General features: G+C 46.1%; 1 protein-coding gene across 3 annotated transcripts in view; it reads right to left on the bottom strand.

Moving 5' to 3' along the window:
- The window catches only part of ATG4B (autophagy related 4B cysteine peptidase), a 46,998-nt gene that overhangs the window by 25,592 nt on the left and 3,450 nt on the right, over nucleotides 1–17,956 (bottom strand). For all 3 annotated transcript variants that reach the window (XM_050965612.1, XM_050965611.1, XM_050965610.1), the window contains exons 2-3: nucleotides 4,670–4,768; nucleotides 3,989–4,060 (exon numbers count right to left, since the gene is read on the bottom strand). In XM_050965612.1, coding sequence (XP_050821569.1) covers nucleotides 3,989–4,060; nucleotides 4,670–4,768 — 171 coding nt within the window. The remainder of the gene's footprint in view (nucleotides 1–3,988; nucleotides 4,061–4,669; nucleotides 4,769–17,956) is intronic.

The following is a 17,956-nucleotide window of genomic DNA, read 5'->3' as shown; positions in this document are numbered from 1 at the left end:
ATCATTTTCTATAATTTCAGAGTTATCTGCCAATGATAGTGTTTCAGTCACATCATGTATGGCACATATCCACGAAAGCTTATGCTCAAATAAATTTGTTAGTCTCTAAGGTGCCACAAGTACTCCTGTTCTTTTTTAGTACATCACCTGTAGCAAAACGGAAAAAAAAAAAAAATCATCCAGAAACCACCATAGATAAATTTGTGATAAAACCAGCAGATTACAAAAAGAGGTAATTGATGAAAAAAATTGCCTGGTTTATGCAACAAACTCTTTTCCATATGACTGAACCATGTTAATGAAGTGTGGGTTCTCAGTCATTAAGACCAGGATACTGTCCACCCAGAGCAGATGTCATTGGCAAATTGCTGGATAAAGTGTATGAAAGAGAAATTGAGCAGTGTGCAAAAGGTCTAGAGGGTGAAATTATTAACCTGAGTGTGGATGGGTGGAGCAATATCCACAATGATCCTGTTGTGTGCGCTTGTGTGACAACAGAAGAAGGGAATGTCTCCTTACAGAAACAATTGATACATCAGGAAATGCACACACAGCAGAATACTTGCAAGCAGTATCAGTAAAAGCTATAACAAACTGCGGAAAAAAATTCAAATGTCTAGTACGCAGCTTGGTCACAGACAACGCTGAAAATGTATCCAAGATGAGAAAAAAAATTATTAGAAGAGAGTCTCAAGCTAACAAACATACGGTTGCAGTGCTCATTTGATGCACCTCCTGGCCAAAGACTTCAGTGTTCCAGAAATAAATGTTGAAGCTGCAAAATACTTCCGTAACAACCACTTTGCAGCAGCTGCTCTGAAAAAAGTGGGAGGAACCAAGCTAACTCTCTCCCACAAGACACGTGATGGAACTCAGTAGAGGACTGTTTTGAGCACTATATCAAGAACTGGCCTAATCTGATGACAGTTTGTGAACAATATCGTGAAAAAAAATAGATGGCACTGTCACAGCCAAAGTTCTCAACACTGGGCTTAAGAGAAATGTTGAACACATGCTGAGTACCCTGAAGCCTATTTCTGTAGCCTTGAACAAAATGCAGGGAAATAGCTGTTTTATTGCTGATGCTGTTGAAATGTGGAAGGAACTGAGTAAGATCTTAAAAAGAGAAATATGCAATGACAGAATTAAATTACAAGCATTTTAAAAAAAATAAACGAATGGGACAAACACTATCTCCAGCTCATTTTCTTGAAAACAGTCTCAATACTCGGTACCAGGGTCAAACCTTAACTGCTGGAGAAGAGGAGTTGGCTATGGCATGGACATCCAAACATCCCTCCATAATACCAACTATAATAAACTTCAGAGCTAAGGGTGAACCATTCAAAAAAATGTTTGCTGATGATGTTTTAAGAAAGTCATACCAGTGATTTAAGCATTTGGATTCAGAGATTGTTGAAGTGATACTCTCACTTTTAACAGCAGTAGCTTCTTCTGCCAGTGTAGAAACAATATTTTTTTCCAATTGGACTAATTCATTCCAAATTGAGAAATCGTTTGGGACCTGAAAAAGCAGGAAAGCTAGTTTCTCTTTTCCAAATTATGAATGAACAGGAAAATGAAGGCGAAGATGACTGAGTTAGCTACAGAAGCCAATATTTTAAGCTTCTCATGTTGACCTGGCTGACAGTGTCGACGAAATATTTAAAAATAAATGAATAAATTTAACTATTTTAGTTAGAAACAATTTTAACAAAAACAAACCTGATTTTAAAAACTTGAATGTTTAACTAAATTCAAAATTTCATATGCTTGTTTTGTTAAATTATATGTTTGCTGTTGAAGAAAAAAACCAGAATACATAACGATGTTGTTTTAGTTAAATAAAACAATTTAAATATCTGTTTGATGATGTTCTCCTCCTAATATAGCATGGCAAGAAAATCCTCCAAAAATATTGATGATTAACTTGTTGAATTGGAGATAGTTAACCTCCCAATAACTTGATAAATATCTGTTTCAATTACATCTCTACCTCGATATAACGCTGTTCTCGGGAGCCAAAAAAATCTCACCGCGTTATAGGTGAAACCATGTTGTATTGAACTTGCTTTGATCTGCTGGAGCGCGCAGCCCCAGCCCCCCGGAGCGCTGCTTTACCGCATTATATTCGAATTCGTGTTATAACAGGTCATGTTATATCGGGATAGAGGTGTACCTTTGGTAAATAAAATAACCAATCATTTATTTTCTGATATAGCTGTAAAATTAATCTGAAAAAGTTTTCAAAAATAAATCACTTTAAAGATGTATAGTGTGTACCTTCTAAAAATGAAACCTGCATCTATCTCTGAGTTGTGAAGAATATGCATTAAGGTTATAACAACCAACAAGAATGCACTTTTATGTAGAAATCCATGATTAAATCAAGTCTTCCTGACTAGTGATTTAAATCAAATCCACCCTGCTTATGAAGAAAAGAAAACTGGTTCAGTTATTAGAAGGATTTAAGATAATTTGATTCAGAAAGATCACCTACAAAATTAACGTTAGCTACCTGCCCTTTCTGGAAAAGTCTGGATTACCATTTAGAAGCAACACTGCAGGGTTGCCTCACAAAAGGGGCTCAAGACACCAATTTGGCATTGCCTAGGGTGTTGAATGTTTTTCCAAACTGCTAAGAAGTGCCTAAGCACATAGAGGGTTTTGTAGAATCTTCTGGGGCCACCTCTGTTTTTAATATAACTTAATTATTCCAGAGCTTTTAGCCAGCTGAGACTATTTTTTAAATAGTTTTAGTGTTCAGTGGGGCCTGCTGGCCCAGCAATAATTAGAAGAGTCCAGCATGCAGATAGCATGTTGTTTATGACCCCAGAGAAAAACAAGAACATTGAGAACTAATATTTTTAACAGGAGCTCTACAAGTTGTATGTGATCACCTGGACCAGAGACAGGAAGTGCGATAGCATATTTATTTTAAACATTGTTTCTCCAGAAAGGATACATTGTTCAGTTTTCTGTAGTTTTTCTAGCATAGTTGTTCTAGTTTCAGATATTCCCTTCATGCCTTAATAAAAGCCTTACTTGAAAAAAATTAATTTAGAAAAATATTCATACATTTTATAGGAGTCCTATCCAGTCCTACTTGGTCAAGAGGATGAGACCAAAAGGAAATTTATGGACAAAGAAGATTCCGGGATACTCAGAACTATCGGGAAAGAAAAGCCCACCAAGAGAAAAAGCACAGCATATTTCACAACAGCAGGCGGCTTTCAGAATGCCCATCACAGCTAAAGATGCCTGGGAGTATAAAGTTTTCCACATAGAAGAAATGAGAGGCAACATCCTTCCTCTCTAAGGGCTAGTCTCCAGTTTGTGCTCTTCAGCACCTCTTCTCTGTGGCGTTTATCTGGCCCCTGTTAATGGAGTATCTGAGCACCTCAGTCATTAATGGCATTATCCTCACAATACCCCGGTAAGGCAGAGCAGTGATATTCTCAACATTGTACAGGTAGGGAACTGAGGCAGAGTGCCGCTGAGGTGATCAAGGAAACACAGGGGATCTATGGAAGAACAAGGAATTGAACCTGTATCTCCCGAGTCCCAAGCTAGCACCCTAACCACTGGGCCTTCCACTTCCCTCTTATGGCAAAGTAGTACACTTCCTCCACATCCCACTGCCCAAGATGTAATCAAATGTTAATAAGAGGCCAGGGATAGGTGCTAAGTGCGGTGGCTTTGGCAGGTGCTCTCCTCACACCTTGGGAAGTTACCTTAGCACTGCACTAGGTTGTTGTTCACAATTCAGGTATCTCTTTAAAATGATGTTTTCTGAAAGCACTCCAGTACTTTACTGCCACTCCACTGCACTACAGATGCTTATTTCTCACAAGATGGCACCCTGAACACGTTCCAGATCTAAAGCCTACTGAGGTCAATGGAATGTTCCCATTGGGTCAGGCTCTAAGAGACAAGCCAGACTCCTTTACAGTATAGTTATTTTGCTAACTGTATCTGTGCTACTTACCAATGGCAGGAAAGTTCTTTCTGTATGTGAACCAAAGCCGAGATGTCACATCCAACAGGATCTCCTCTTTCTCTGAAGAATTTTCAAAAGTAAACACACATGTAACATCCCTGAGAAAGGCACCAACCCTACCTAAATCCCCATCACTTAATAACTTTCACTGATGAAAGTGTCTGGCTTGATAGGAGCAGGGGACTATTGCATGAAGGATGGACCAGTCAAAGATCCCGCCTACAGGGCAGGAGAGGCCTGTGAAGAAAAAACAGAGCCATGTTTGGGGAAAGCAGTCTTTACTACTTCAGTCTCTCCTTTCCAGTGTTAGTCTTCCCTAGCTTTAAGCATCACGACCCTGTATCTCCAGCCAGGAGAGCGGGAGGAGAGGATGTTCTACAACCCCTGTAGCCAAAAAAAAAAAAAGACAATTTTCTCTAAAAATGCAGCAGGCGTGTCTGAAGGCAGCAAGAAAGGCTATCCTGACAACATGCAGGGGAACACACAACTGCATGTACTGTAAGCAGAATGCCTATAATCTAGCAAGCAGGGCTGCACTTCTTCAGGATGCTACTTAGAAAAAGCTGAGATGACGTAAGAGTTCAAAACACTACATGGGATGGTTAGATGTATGTAAAGCCCTCAAGCCCTGAAAAGCACTGCGTAAGTACTAGCACGTGAGTGAATTACCTGTGAATACACTGTATGTTCTCCCCAGTATCCAAACAGGCTCTTTGGTCTCAGGGAAGTCTTCATACTCAAACCTGAGAGTATCATAGGTCAGAGTAGCTGGTGAGAAACAGAAAACACACAGAAATCACATGCATTGCGGTTTGTTTTTTTCTGGTTTAAAATAATGTAAGATACAGTAATACAGGATGGATCACTTCACAATTCTAATGTTATGGTAACATGCATACATGTTGAGCAGCTGGTCTGAGCTCTGGTAAGAGCTCTATTGATCACATTAATAATAAATACCACCTAGCTCTTATATAAATGCATTTCATCAGTCGATCTCGAAGCACTTTATAAAGGTGCTCAGTATCAATTCCGTTTTACAAATGGGGAAACTGAGGCATAGAGTGGGGAAATGAGTTGCCAATATCACCCAGTTGGCCTATTAATAGAGTCAGGAACAGAACGCAGGTCTCTCTCCTAAGTCTCAATCCTGTGCTCTACCCACTAGACCACAGTGCTTTGATGAAATCAGCAAGCTATGAAAAATTACTACATCAATGAGGAAAAGCTCAGGATTGAACCAAAACACAAGAATTACCAAACTTGATCAGACCCAAGTTCCATCTAACCCAGTACCCTGTCTCTGACAGGGGCCAGTATCTGCTGCTTCAGAGGAAGGTATAAGAACCCTGCAACAGGCAGATGTGGTATAATCTGCCCTTTCCCAACACAGGTCTCAACCTAGTCTCTAACAATATGAGACTGGTTTAAACCCTGAAGCAGGAGGCTGAATATCCTTCTGGAATTTCCAAGTTTGTTAATAACAAAGAAGTCCCTTCTCTCCAGAGTACATGTTTTTTGGTGGTGCACTGAGAAGCCTAGGATTAAATTAACATAGATACTAAATATCCCTCTCAAAGACAATCAGTCCCTTCTGAAGGTTCTAAAAATTGCTCCTTTTTTAGACTCAAACATGCAAAGGTCTTTTTTTTTTTTTTTTTTAAGCAAAGAGTCTGCAGAGTGGGGAAAAGGTGAGACAATGTTCTTTTATCCATGTCACACGATAAATCATGGGAAACAATGGGAGCTATACTGAGGCATCCAATCTAGAGGTTGCAGGCATATATAGGATCCATTCTACTAGTTTCCTTCAAAACATAACCTAGCTCAGTACTTAAACATCTGTCTTTTCTAACATAAGTATCCAACTCTGACTGCGCATTACAAAATAATCCAGCAGTGTAGTCTGTTGCAAGGCATTCCCAATCAGGGCTGTGGTCCTCTCCACAGGAATGAACAAGCAAGCTGTTGGGAGCTTCTGTGCAATGTTTTAGTGGAAACAGGGCTCCACTATGTCCCTTGGGCCTTCCCTGAGCTTCAAGGAAAATGCTCCTAATAAAAAAGTGTGTCAGAAGATTTAGTTCAAATCACTTTTTACTTGCACGTTATTCTTGAATAAGCTTGAGCAAGCTACACATCAAATTTTAACAGCTTTCCTTAGTTCTGCTGTACAGACTAGATATTCTCAGCAGCTATTTTAGCTGACACAAGATTCAATAAATTACCCAGTGAGAGGGCGGACATGAACATCATCCAGCACACTCCATTTCCCTCTGTAACTGGAGGTGTAACCTCTTGGCCACTGAGTCACACCAGAAAGCTATTTCTGAGTCATCACCTGTGCTGCAGATTTCACTGTCCTTCATTCTAATTTTATGAGTAGAATTCAATATACATAAATTCAGTTTTCCCGGATCTTAGAAATTGGTGGCTTATCACCACTGCATTTCGGGCTTGCCTACACTTGAAGGTTAGTTTGGATTAAGTTAGGTCATGAATTTAAAACACAATAGATATTTGTGAACAACACTGTTTAGACAAGCCCTCAGCCTTGCTAAGTGTTACCCCAGTTTTACAGGTGTGGTCAATAACTCCTCTACAGTTTGTGCTAAGAAAATATAATAGCACAAAGAGGGTCACAGAGATTCTACTCCTCCTTTTAGCCATATATGTTAATCTATATTACATTAAAAAAAAAAACAAAAACAAAAACAACCAAGCCAAACAAGATGTTTTTGTCAATGAGACCTCACAGGTCTCACTTAGATCTTCTGCCCCCTGGTCTTTCTAACCTGGAATATTATGATCTGAGTGTCAAAGGGAAAACAAAAGCAGCAGAAAACTGCCGTCATTGTAGTTTTCTTCAAGGAATGGGGCCCTCTCTACATAAATGGGGGACTATTTCCAAATTAACACAAGCAAGTAGATTACCTGTACCAAAGTTCTCAAACTTTTTCACAATATGGACCACATCTTAATAAAGATAATGGTCTTCTCTTCCCATGGGCTACATCTCCCCTGCAAGCACAGCAATTCTTTACATAGGAAAATGTTAATAAGATGTAGCAGCCAGAAAAAAAGGATTAGAGCCAGACCCATGTAACAAGCTAGGTTTTCAAAAACCACCAACAGTCAATAGGCCGCTTTGGTTTATCTTCTTTCACCTTCTCCTTACTACAACTGATGGATAACTGTGTAGCCAGACAAGCATTGATAGCACAAAGTCCCTGTGCATTTGGTGCTATTTCTGACAGATGGTATTTTCCTAAGCCTGTATTTTCAAGTCAAAAATAACCTTCTTCCTCTGTTTCTCCCCCACCCCACCCCAATTCACAGGCTTATTTGCAAGCCAAAAGTGGATTTTTTTATTAAGTTTTGCAAAACTCTGTATGGTCACTTGAGATTGTCTGACAAGCATTTTAACAAATGTTAAGACTAGTTTTAGAGCTCATTACTCAAAGATGGCTTACTTTTAGATTTTCAAACTTGCCACGAATCAAGCACTCAGTGAAAATACTTAAGTAAATTGGAAAGACGGGGACTACATTTACATAACTCTCCACTTTTCTCCCCTTTCATTCAGCAATATACATCTCTTCTCATATATCTCGAACACTAAAAGCATGTGAGCTGGTTCAGATGGCCAAGTTAAACTTTGCCTAGAGGGTCTCTCTTACTCAGGGCTGCTCTGGAACCAACCTGCACCCAGGCAAGCCATCCCTCTCCCTTCCACCCCCACATTTATTTGAATTTCCAATCAATAGCATTCAATGTAAATGTCACATGTTCTGCAACTTTCTATTCTACAAGGTCACAGGGGTCATGTGATTTGAAGCTGTCAGACTGGTGAGTGGGGGACCTGCTGCTCCAATTCAATGAAAGCTGCCATGGGAAGAAGCTGCACACTACAGAACATAGTGGGCTCAGGGAATCCAAAGCCTCAGAGCACGCAACATTTTATTTGAATACAGTCACTATGCACACCCAGCTCCAAGGCCCCACTCCCGCAACTGGATCTGTGAATACAGTTCCCTGTGTCGGCATGGAGCCCCCACTGGGCTCCCTGAAGATACAGGGGTTCACCCGTGGAGATCTAGCTGCACAACTGGAACCTCAGACTGCACACTCAACAGATGTCAGTCAGATACACAAGCACATCTGTTGCTTATTAAAAAAGAAAACACAGGTAATCAAATGTGAGACAACATCCATTCAACAGCATAGTCAAGAATTTACATGCAAAAGAGTCAAGATAGTTAAAGTTATGATTCCTAGTGAGTATAATTATGACACATTGTATTGCTAGTGCTCCAGGTATACTTAAGGTTACCAGAGCATTTTCACTATAAACCCCATTTTCAGATGATCATAACTTTCCAAAAGTTCCACCCATTGGGCTGAAATTCTCCAGACCTGGTTTATACCAAAGGCAAACATCTAGACACATTTGAACAAAACAGTTCTGCTATTTTTGAGTATGAGAAGAGTGGGAAAACATATGTGAATGTATTTTCCCCATTCTGGTTTTGCTTTGTTTTGGGGTTTTTTGGTAATTGTGTCCTTGAAAGCTTTAGAGTCAAAATGGCTGGAAATAATAGGTGGAAATTAGGCAGGCAAAAAGTCTTTTGGATGTTCACCTGAAAGTCAGTTGGGATTTGTCAGAGTTATTGAGGTTTTGCACCTCAAGTTTTGAATGTATATATTAACAATAATCTACAAGCATTCAGAAAGGGACATAAGTTGCAATGGATATGTGTGTGCAGATAACAGGTGCACATTGAATAGGTCAGCCCACTTTCATTCAGTGATTATTTATTGCCTATGCAGCTAAGGGGACCAAATGTGCCCACTACAAAGTTTTCAACTATGCAAAGCACACACTCAGGAAGGCAGAACTGTCTTGTCTCATGAATCCAGGCATGTTGTGAACAAAGCAAGGCTGTACAGAGTCTTTGCCTTAGTGAGTGCACATCTTGCACAGGACATACCATAGCATTCCAGTAGCATCTCGCCATTCCAGTAGCATCCCCCCAAAGAATCACTGATTATGGAATTTCTTTTCCCTTTTAATTTGAGCTAGAACAAGCCATTAAAAAATTACATAGAGGATAGTTAGGGTTGGACAGTTCAGCACTCAAGTGAGGAAATACTAATACCATTAAGACTGAACACAACCTACAACTGTTTCCTTTTGCACAGGCATTTAAGATTAATCATATTACCTGCTTCCTCTCATAATACCAGGCATCTCTTACAGTCTTGTATGGTGTGCAGTGAATGAGCCCTTATCTGTCAATGTGTATCTTGTGTGTGTGTATATATATATATTATATATATATATATATATATATATGACTTAGAATCGGAGATCCTACAAGTGGATGGATAGATGTAAGGTTGTAAAACAACTGTGTGATATTTCACTATTTCAGAAATATTATGTGATAATCAAAGACTATTTTAGTGCATAAGGGATGAAATTAACATTGTGGGTGAAAACAGACATCTTCTGTACTTCTGAAGTTTAAACATGAAGAATTAATTTAATTCAGTTTTAGCACACTGAAAAGTTATCACATGTGCTCACAAACAGGCAGAGAGTTAGTTATTGTAGGAACCAGGCTTTGAATTTCCTGATTTGCACATCATGTCAAATTGCAACCATTGCACTAAATTAGTAAATGCAAGGACTTTCACTCTTACTACCATAAGCCAGTCTTACCAGCCATGTTAACTTTAGTTCTATAAAAGATAAAATGGTAACAGTCATTGTAATACTTCTCCTTGTGTTTCCTTGTATCTACCTAAAAATTAATAAGAAATCAAAGCTTTGGTGATGCAACAGAAACATGACCTATGAGTGCAGCAAGTGATTATTTTGCTTGTGCACACTAAGTGGAACAGCTTAAGCATAGGTGATTTGAATAAGTTGTACAGGAACAATAAAAAGGTGTTTCCACAAAACACATTTATATTACCAGCACTCTCTGGAAGGCATGTAAGTAAGGTGAGAGAGTGCAAGAAACCCATGCTTTTCAATATCCTCTAGGAATTTTTCTGAAATCACCAGTGAGAGAAAGTTCTAATTCTGTGGCAATCTTGCCTCTTGTTCTGAACAGTAGCTTTTTCCAGGCAGTGCCAGCAGCTGTTTCAATCTATAGATGCTGGGAATAGTGTCACTGCGCAGCAGGATATATGCAAATACATCAAGTGATAATTTTTGTTCTTATGGGGGTACATTATAGAGATAAACTAGGGGGAAATATCAGAAACAAAATTAAAGTTAGTAACTGAAAAATGCCTAGTTAAAATATCCAATGAAAAGGTTTCAAGCTTCCCCACTTTAACAGGGGAAGCAGCACTCACCCCTCACAAAAAGCCTTAAATAAAATTAAACCTTTGTCATGTTTAAGAGGCAAAAGAGAAGAGAAGGGCCATGTGTCACGGAGTGTGGGGGAGTCCGGTTCTGCACCCCTCTTCCTGGGACTCACAGTGACTCTCAGCCAGCCAGCCAGTAAAACAGAAGGCTTATTGGACAACAGGAATGCAGGTTACAGCAGAGCTTGGAGGCCCAACCAGGACCCCTCAATCGAGTCCTTCTGGGGGTTCAGGGTGCTTGGATCCCAGCATAGGATTCCCTGAATTCCAATCACCCAGCCCAAAAACGAAACTGCCCTGCCCCTCCTCCAGTCGGCCGATTCCTTTGTCCAGCTTTCCGGGCAAAGGTGCTAACACCCTCCCCCCTACCTGGCTCAGGTTACAGGCTTAAAAATCCTGTCCCTCACCTAAAGTCCTCCCCGGCACTCCCATCCCCCACACAGACAGACCCTACTGCATCACATCTCTCCCCCCTTCGAGACTGAATTGAGCGGGGTCACTCTGCCCAGTGACCCGGGGAAGTTGAGGGCCCCCTCTCCGGGACAACGCGTCCGCTATCAGGTTGGCACTTCCCTTCACATAGACCACATCCATGTCATAGTCCTGCAGGAGCAGGCTCCACCTCAGGAGCTTGGCGTTGGCTCCTTTCATCTGGTGCAGCCAGGTCAGGGGAGAGTGGTCGGTGTACACGGTGACGTATCGCCCAAAGAGATATGGCTCTAGTTTCTTAAGGGCTCACACCACGGCCAGGCATTCCTTCTCGATGGCCACGTAGTTCTGCTCCCGGGGTAGCAACTCTTGCTCAGGTACACGATGGGGTGTCTCTCCCCCCCTTTTCATCCTCCTGCATTAACACCGCCCCCAGTCCCGTGTCTGAGGCGTCAGTGAACACCATAAAGGGCTTGTCAAAATCTGGCTTTGCCAGAACTGGGCCACTAACCAGAGCCTCCTTTAGCACCCGGAGAGCCTGCTGGCACTGCTCGGTCCAGACCACCTTGTCTGGCTTCCCCTTCTTGCACAGCTCAGTGAGGGGGGTGGCTATGGCACTAAAGTGGGGCACGAACTTTCAATAGTACCCCGCCATCCCAATAAAGGCCTGGACCTGCTTTTTGGTTTGGGGGGCAGGCCAGCCTCTGATCACCTCCACCTTGGCTGGTTCTGGCTTTAGACAGCTGCTCCCCACCCAATGGCCCAGGTAAGATACTTCAGCCATCCCCACCTTGCACTTCTCAGCCTTTACGGTTAACCCAGTCTCTCGGAGTCGGTCCAGCACTTGTTTAACCTGGGACACGTGGTCCTCCCAGGTCTGGTTGAAGATGCAGATGTCGTCAATATATGCCACGGCATAACTCTCCATACCTCTCAGTAGCTGATCCACCAGGCGCTGGAAGGTGGGCGGCGCTCCCTTGAGGAGGACGGGCAGGATCAGAAACTCGTAGAGCCCCAGAGGGGTGATAAAGGCTGATTTCAGCCTGGCTTCTGCGTCCAGCGGCACCTGCCAGTAGCCCTTTGTAAGATCCATGGTGGTGAGGTACCGAGCACTTCCCAGCTTGTCTAGGAGCTCGTCAGGCCCGGGCATGGGGTAGGCATCAGATACAGTGATGGCACTGAGCTTTCAATAGTCCACACAGAACCGGATCAACCCATCCCTTTTGGGGACCAGCACCACTGGTGAGGCCCAAGGGCTGGAAGACGGCTGGATCACCCCCAAAGCCAGCATGTCCTTGACCTCTCTTTCTAGGTCCTGGGCAGTCTTCCTGGTGACCCAAAAAGGGGAGCATCTTATAGGGGGATGTGATCCGGTCTCCACCCGGTGGACAGTCAAATTAGTGCATCCAGGCTGGCTGGAAAACAGCTGTCGGTATAGATGTAGCACCCCTCTGATCTCAGTGTGCTGGGCTGGGGTCAGCTGATCAGAGAGGGGAATTGCCTCCAGAGGGGAACCAGCTTTTGTCCCGGGGAATAGATCCACTAAAGGGTCATCTCCCTGCTCCTCCCAGTGTCCACACACGGCCAACACCACATCCCCCCTGTCATAGTATGGCTTCATCATATTCACATGGTACACCCAGCAGTGATGAGACCGGTTAGACAGCTCCACCACATAGTTTACCTCATTTAGTTGCTTGACAACCTTGAAGGGCCCTTCCCAGGCAGCCTGGAGTTTGTTTTTCCTCACGGGGATGAGAACCATCACTTGATCCCCAGTGGCGAAGGCATGGGCCCGCGCCGTGTGGTCATACCAGACCTTCTGCTTCCTCTGGGCTAGGGCCAGATTCTCCCTGGCCAGGCTCATGAGCTCAGCAAGCCTTTTCAGGAAGGACAGGACATACTCCACCACTGACTCTCCATCGGGAGCAGCCTTCCCCTCCCATTCGTCTCTCATCAGGTCCAGGGATCCCCTTACCTGCCTTCCACATAACAAGTCAAAAGGCGAAAGCCCAGTAGACTCCTGGGGTACCTCCCCGTACACGAATAGCAGGTGAGGTAAGTACTTGTCCCAATCCTGTGGGTGCTGGTTCATAAATGTTTTTAGCATCATCTTTAGCGTCCCGTTGAATCTTTCCACTAGCCCGTTGGACTGGGGATGATACACTGAGGCCCAGTTGTGCTGGACCCCACATTTCTCCCACAAGCACTGGAGCAGGGTCGATATGAAGTTGGACCCCGGTCCGTTAAGACTTCTTTGGGGAACCCTACCCGGCTGAAAATGGTCAGCAGCGCATCTGCCACAGTGTCTGCTTCGATAGAAGACAAGGTCACTGCCTCGGGATAGCGAGTGGCGAAATCTACCACCACCAGGATGTATTTCTTCCTTGACCGGGTCGCCTTGCTGAGAGGTCCCACTATGTCCATGGCCACCTTCTGGAAAGGTTCTTCTATGATAGGTAAAGGCCTCAAAGCCGCTTTTCCCTTGTCCCGGGCCTTCCCCACCCTCTGGCAGGGGTCGCAGGATTGGCAGTACTGTTGGACATGGGTAAAGACCCCAGGCCAGTAAAAGTTCTGTAGCAGCCTCTGCCTGGTGCACCGGATTCCCTGGTGCCCTGCGAGAGGGATGTCATGGGCCAGGTACAGCAGCTTGTGGCGAAACTTCTAGGGGACCACCAGCTGCCTCCTGATCCCCCATGACTCTGCTTCCCCTGAGGGAGCCCATTCTCGGTACAGGAACCCCTTCTTCCACAGGAACTTCTCCTTGCAACCTCTCCTCATGGTCTGTACTGCACTGAGGTTAGCCAGGTCCCTTGGCCTCCGCAAGGAGGGATCTTTCTGCAATTCGGCCTGGAACTCAGCAGCTGGGACAGGGATGGGGACCTGCTCTCTCTCATCAGCTGGGTCTGAGGCCGCAGCCTCTCTGAGCCGTGTCCCTGGGCGTTCCCTCCCCACCAGGTTAGGGTCCTGCACCTTGGGCAGAGTACCTTCCCCATTGTCAGGGCACAGTGCCCTGCGCTGACTCTGACTACGGGTCACGACCAGGGCACCCCGGGCGTTGCTTGGCCAGACAGACCTCCAGATCCCCCCCCCCCAATTAACACTTCCGTGGGCAAATATGGGTGTACCCCCATGTCCTTGGGGCCCTCCTTGGCCCCCCACTTCAGGTGTACCCTCGTCACGGGCACCCTGAATGGGGTCCCGCCCACACCCATCAGGGTCAGGTAGGTGTCGGGCATCATCCGATCTGGGGCCACCCCTCGGGCCAGGCTAGCGTCACCTCTGCACCTGTGTCCCAGTACCCAAGGACCTTCTTCCCATCTACCTCCAGGGGAACAAGGCACTCTCTCTGGAGGGGCAGCCCCGCGCCCACCCTGTAAACCAAAAACTCAGAGCCTGGAGCATCCAGCCCCCCAGAGGAGCTGACCTGGGGCCCTCCTCCCTCTTTCGCAGGTGGTATGCGGCCAGTCCCCCTTTCCTGCGAACGCTGCCCCTCATCTGGCTGGGTCTCTACCAAGTTAACCTGGTATGGAGTCGGTTTGCTCAGTCTGTCCTTGAGTCTGGGGCACTGGGACCGTATGTGGCCCCTCCGGCCACACTGATAGCAGCTCATGTCCCGTTGGTCCCCTCGAACCGGTCGGTTGTCCCTGACGCTGGGCGTTCCCTTTGGGAGAGGGATCTCCCTATTCCCCCTTTGGGAGGTCCCAGGATGACTCTCTGCATCACAGCGGGCCTGTTCCTTTGGGACTCCTCCCTGCCACCCCCCAACCAGCTCCTCACAAACTCATCAGCCAGCCGCCCTGCATGTCATGGGTTCTCTGGCTTTTGGTCCCTCAACTACAGCCTCAGGTCAGATGGGCACCTCTCATACAGTTGCTCCAGTACCAGCAGTTTAACCAGGTCCCCCTTCATCTGGGCCCCATCTGCCCACTTGCTGGCGTATCCCTCCATGCAGACAGCTAGTTGCAGATATGAGACCTCAGGGGTTTTATCCCGACTCCGGAACCTTTCCCAGTACATCTCAGGAGTCAGCCCAAACTCGCGCAGCAGGGCCTGCTTGAATAGTTCGTAGTTCCCTTTCTCCTCCTCTCCCAGCTGGCGGTACAATGCCACGGCCTTGGGGTCCAGTAAGGGGGTGAGAACCCGGAGCCTGTCTGCCAGAACTACCTGGTGCAGCTCGCAGGCCGTCTCAAAGGCATGCAGGAAGTCATCCATGTCCTCCCCCTCCTTACGCTGGGCCAGGATGCACTTATCAAAGCTCCGTGCAGTCCTGGGCCCCCCCTTGCTCACCGCAGCCAGGGGCCTGCTGCCCCTCAGCCTCGCCAGTTCCAGCTCATGATGACACTGTCACTCTTTCTCCTCCAGTTCCCACTGTCTTTGCCTCTCCTCATGTTCCCTCGGTCTCTTTCTCCTCCCAGTCATGTTCTCTCTGTTGCTCACGATCCTCCAGCTCTCTCAGTTTTAGCTCTCTCTCCCATTCTAGCCGCTTGCGCTCCACAGATGCCGAGCGTCACCTGGATGATCCCCTGCTGGCGGGTGAGCCTCACCAGGAGGATCCCCTGCTGGCCGGGGGGGTCATGGTGCCCTCGGTAGCCACTGGGTTCCTCCCCGCCCTTCCCCTAGGCATAGGAATAGGGGGTCTTGGGAAGCCCTCAGTCACCGGCTGACCACTCCCAGCAGGGACAGACACTGGTGCCTGCGCTGCATCTGCCAGGCTGCTTCCCTCAGAGACAGGGATCTGTTCATTCAAGCGATCTTCCTCCTCCAGCTGGGCAATCAGCTGGTCTTTGGTGAGCCTCCCACTGTGCAGCCCCCTCTGCTTGCACAGCTACACCAGGTGGCACTTACGGCGCTTGGCATACATCTTCCTGCTGGCCACTCACAGGCCGGGGTTCTTGCCGCTCCCCACGGTTTCCAGGGAGACCCCTAGTGCACCAGCCCTTCTTGAGGTTACCACCTCTCTGCCAGGGTCGAGCTGCAGACTCCTCTGCCCCTGGGATCGCTTGCTGCAATCCCCCGGGGGACCCTGTTACTGCAAAGTCCTTCTCACTGGGCACACACTTTCAGGGGTTAATCACCCCTTCGTTTTACTGCTCCCCAGTCACTTACTGCAGGAAGCGCCGTCCACGGGGTGTAGTATATCCCACCACTGCCACCAGTTGTCACAGAGTGTGGGGGAGTCCAGTCCTGCACCCCTCTTCCTGGGACTCACAGTGACTCTCAGACAGCCAGTAAAACAGAAGGTTTATTGGACAACAGGAATGCAGGTTACAGCAGAGCTTGGAGGCCCAACCAGGACCCCTCAATCGAGTCCTTCTGGGGGTTCAGGGTGCTTGGATCCCAGCATAGGATTCCCCGAATTCCAATCACCCAGCCCAAAAACGAAACTGCCCTGCCCCTCCTCCAGCCGGCCGATTCCTTTGTCCAGCTTCCCGAGCAAAGGTGCTAACCCCCTCCCCGGCTCAGGTTACAGGCTTAAAAATCCTGTCCCTCGCCTAAAGTCCTCCCCGGCTCTCCCATCCCCCACACAGACAGACCCTACTGCATCACACCATGATGATCCAAAGATCTCAAATGAACAGCTAAGTACTTCAGAGAGTCAAGGAAGAAAATTAGGCCTGGTCTACGCTACGAGTTTTTCGAATTTAGCAGCGTTAGACCGAATTAACCCTGCACCCGTCCATACAACGAAGCTCTTAATATCAATATCTGTAGTCCCCTCCCCCCGATGAGGAGAGTAGTGCTGAAATCGGTACTGCCATTTTGAATTTGGGTTAGTGTGGCCGCAATTCGACAGTATTGGCATCTGGGAGCTATCCCACAGTGCACCATTGTGACCGCTCTGGACAGCAATCTGATCTTGGATGCACTGGCCGGGTAGACAGGAAAAGCCCTGCGAACTTTTGAATTTCATTTATTGTTTGCCAAGCGTAGAAAACTGATCAGCCCAGGTGACCATGCACAGCTGATCAGCACAGGTGACCATGCAGTCCCAGAATCAAAAAAGAGTTTCAGCATGGACCGTACGAGAGATACTGAATCTGATCTCTGTATGGGGAGATGAATCTGTTCTATCAGAACTCCGTTCCAATAGACAAAATGCCAAAACATTTGAAAAAAAAATCTCCAAAGCCATGATGGACAGAGGCCACAACAGGGACTCAACACAGTGCTGTGTGAAACTTCAGGAGCTGAGACAAGCGTACCAGAAAGCCAAAGAATCAAATGGACGCTCACGGAGGAAGGGGCAACTGACAATTGTAGCTATCCCACAGTTCCTGCACTCTCTGAAAACCATTTGAATTCTTGGCTGAGCTCCCAAAACCTGAAGGGTCAAAAACATTGTCGCAGAAGGTTCAGGATATATGTCATCAGCCTCCCACCCCTTCCTCTGTGAAAGCAAAGAAGAAAAAATTGTTTCTCGACTTTTTTCAATGTCTCTGTGTGTCTACTGGATGCTGCTGGCAGACGCGGTACTGCAGCACTACACAGCAGCATCCCCTTCCCTTCCCTTGCAGACGCAGACGGTACAGTAAGACTGGTATCCATCATCATCATTCTGTGAGTGATCCTGGCTGGCCTCTGTGAGGTCGGTCGGGGGTGCATGGACAAAAATGGGAATGACTCCAGGTCATTCTCTTCTTTTTAAGTTTTGTCTAATGGAGATTCAGTCCTGCCTGGAATATCATGGAAGCTGGAGGCTTCTGCCTCAGGCTGCTCTCCCCAGTTAGCAGCACCGTGCGGTCGCGCCTACCCCTTGCTACCAGGGCTCACAATCAGATACTTAGACCTCTGCATTTTGCTGCAATAAAAAAAATTAAGCTGCCCTTTAGAACTGTCTCCCAACATACATATCCTGGGACATTTTGTATTCTACCAGTGTCAACCAAAGTCCCACACACAAATGGAGATTCAGTCCTGCCTGTGCTTCTATCCTAGTGCTTGTCACAGATTCCCATTTTCAGCTATAGGCTGAGTAAGTGTAGAATGGCGGTTCACTCTACTTTGCTGTAAGCCAACCGCCCTCCCCTCCCCGCCTTGGATCTCTGCTTGCAGAGGCAATAAAGTCAGTGTTGTTTCTTATTTATGCATTCTTTATTACTTCATCACATAAATGGGAAGATAACTGCCACGGTAGCCCAGGAGGGG

Source organism: Gopherus flavomarginatus, chromosome 8 (genome assembly GCF_025201925.1).
Source record: "Gopherus flavomarginatus isolate rGopFla2 chromosome 8, rGopFla2.mat.asm, whole genome shotgun sequence".
In the NCBI taxonomy this organism is placed as follows: domain Eukaryota; kingdom Metazoa; phylum Chordata; order Testudines; family Testudinidae; genus Gopherus; species Gopherus flavomarginatus.
Note: the sequence above shows the minus strand (reverse complement) of the source record. Positions and strands in the feature narration are given on the sequence as shown.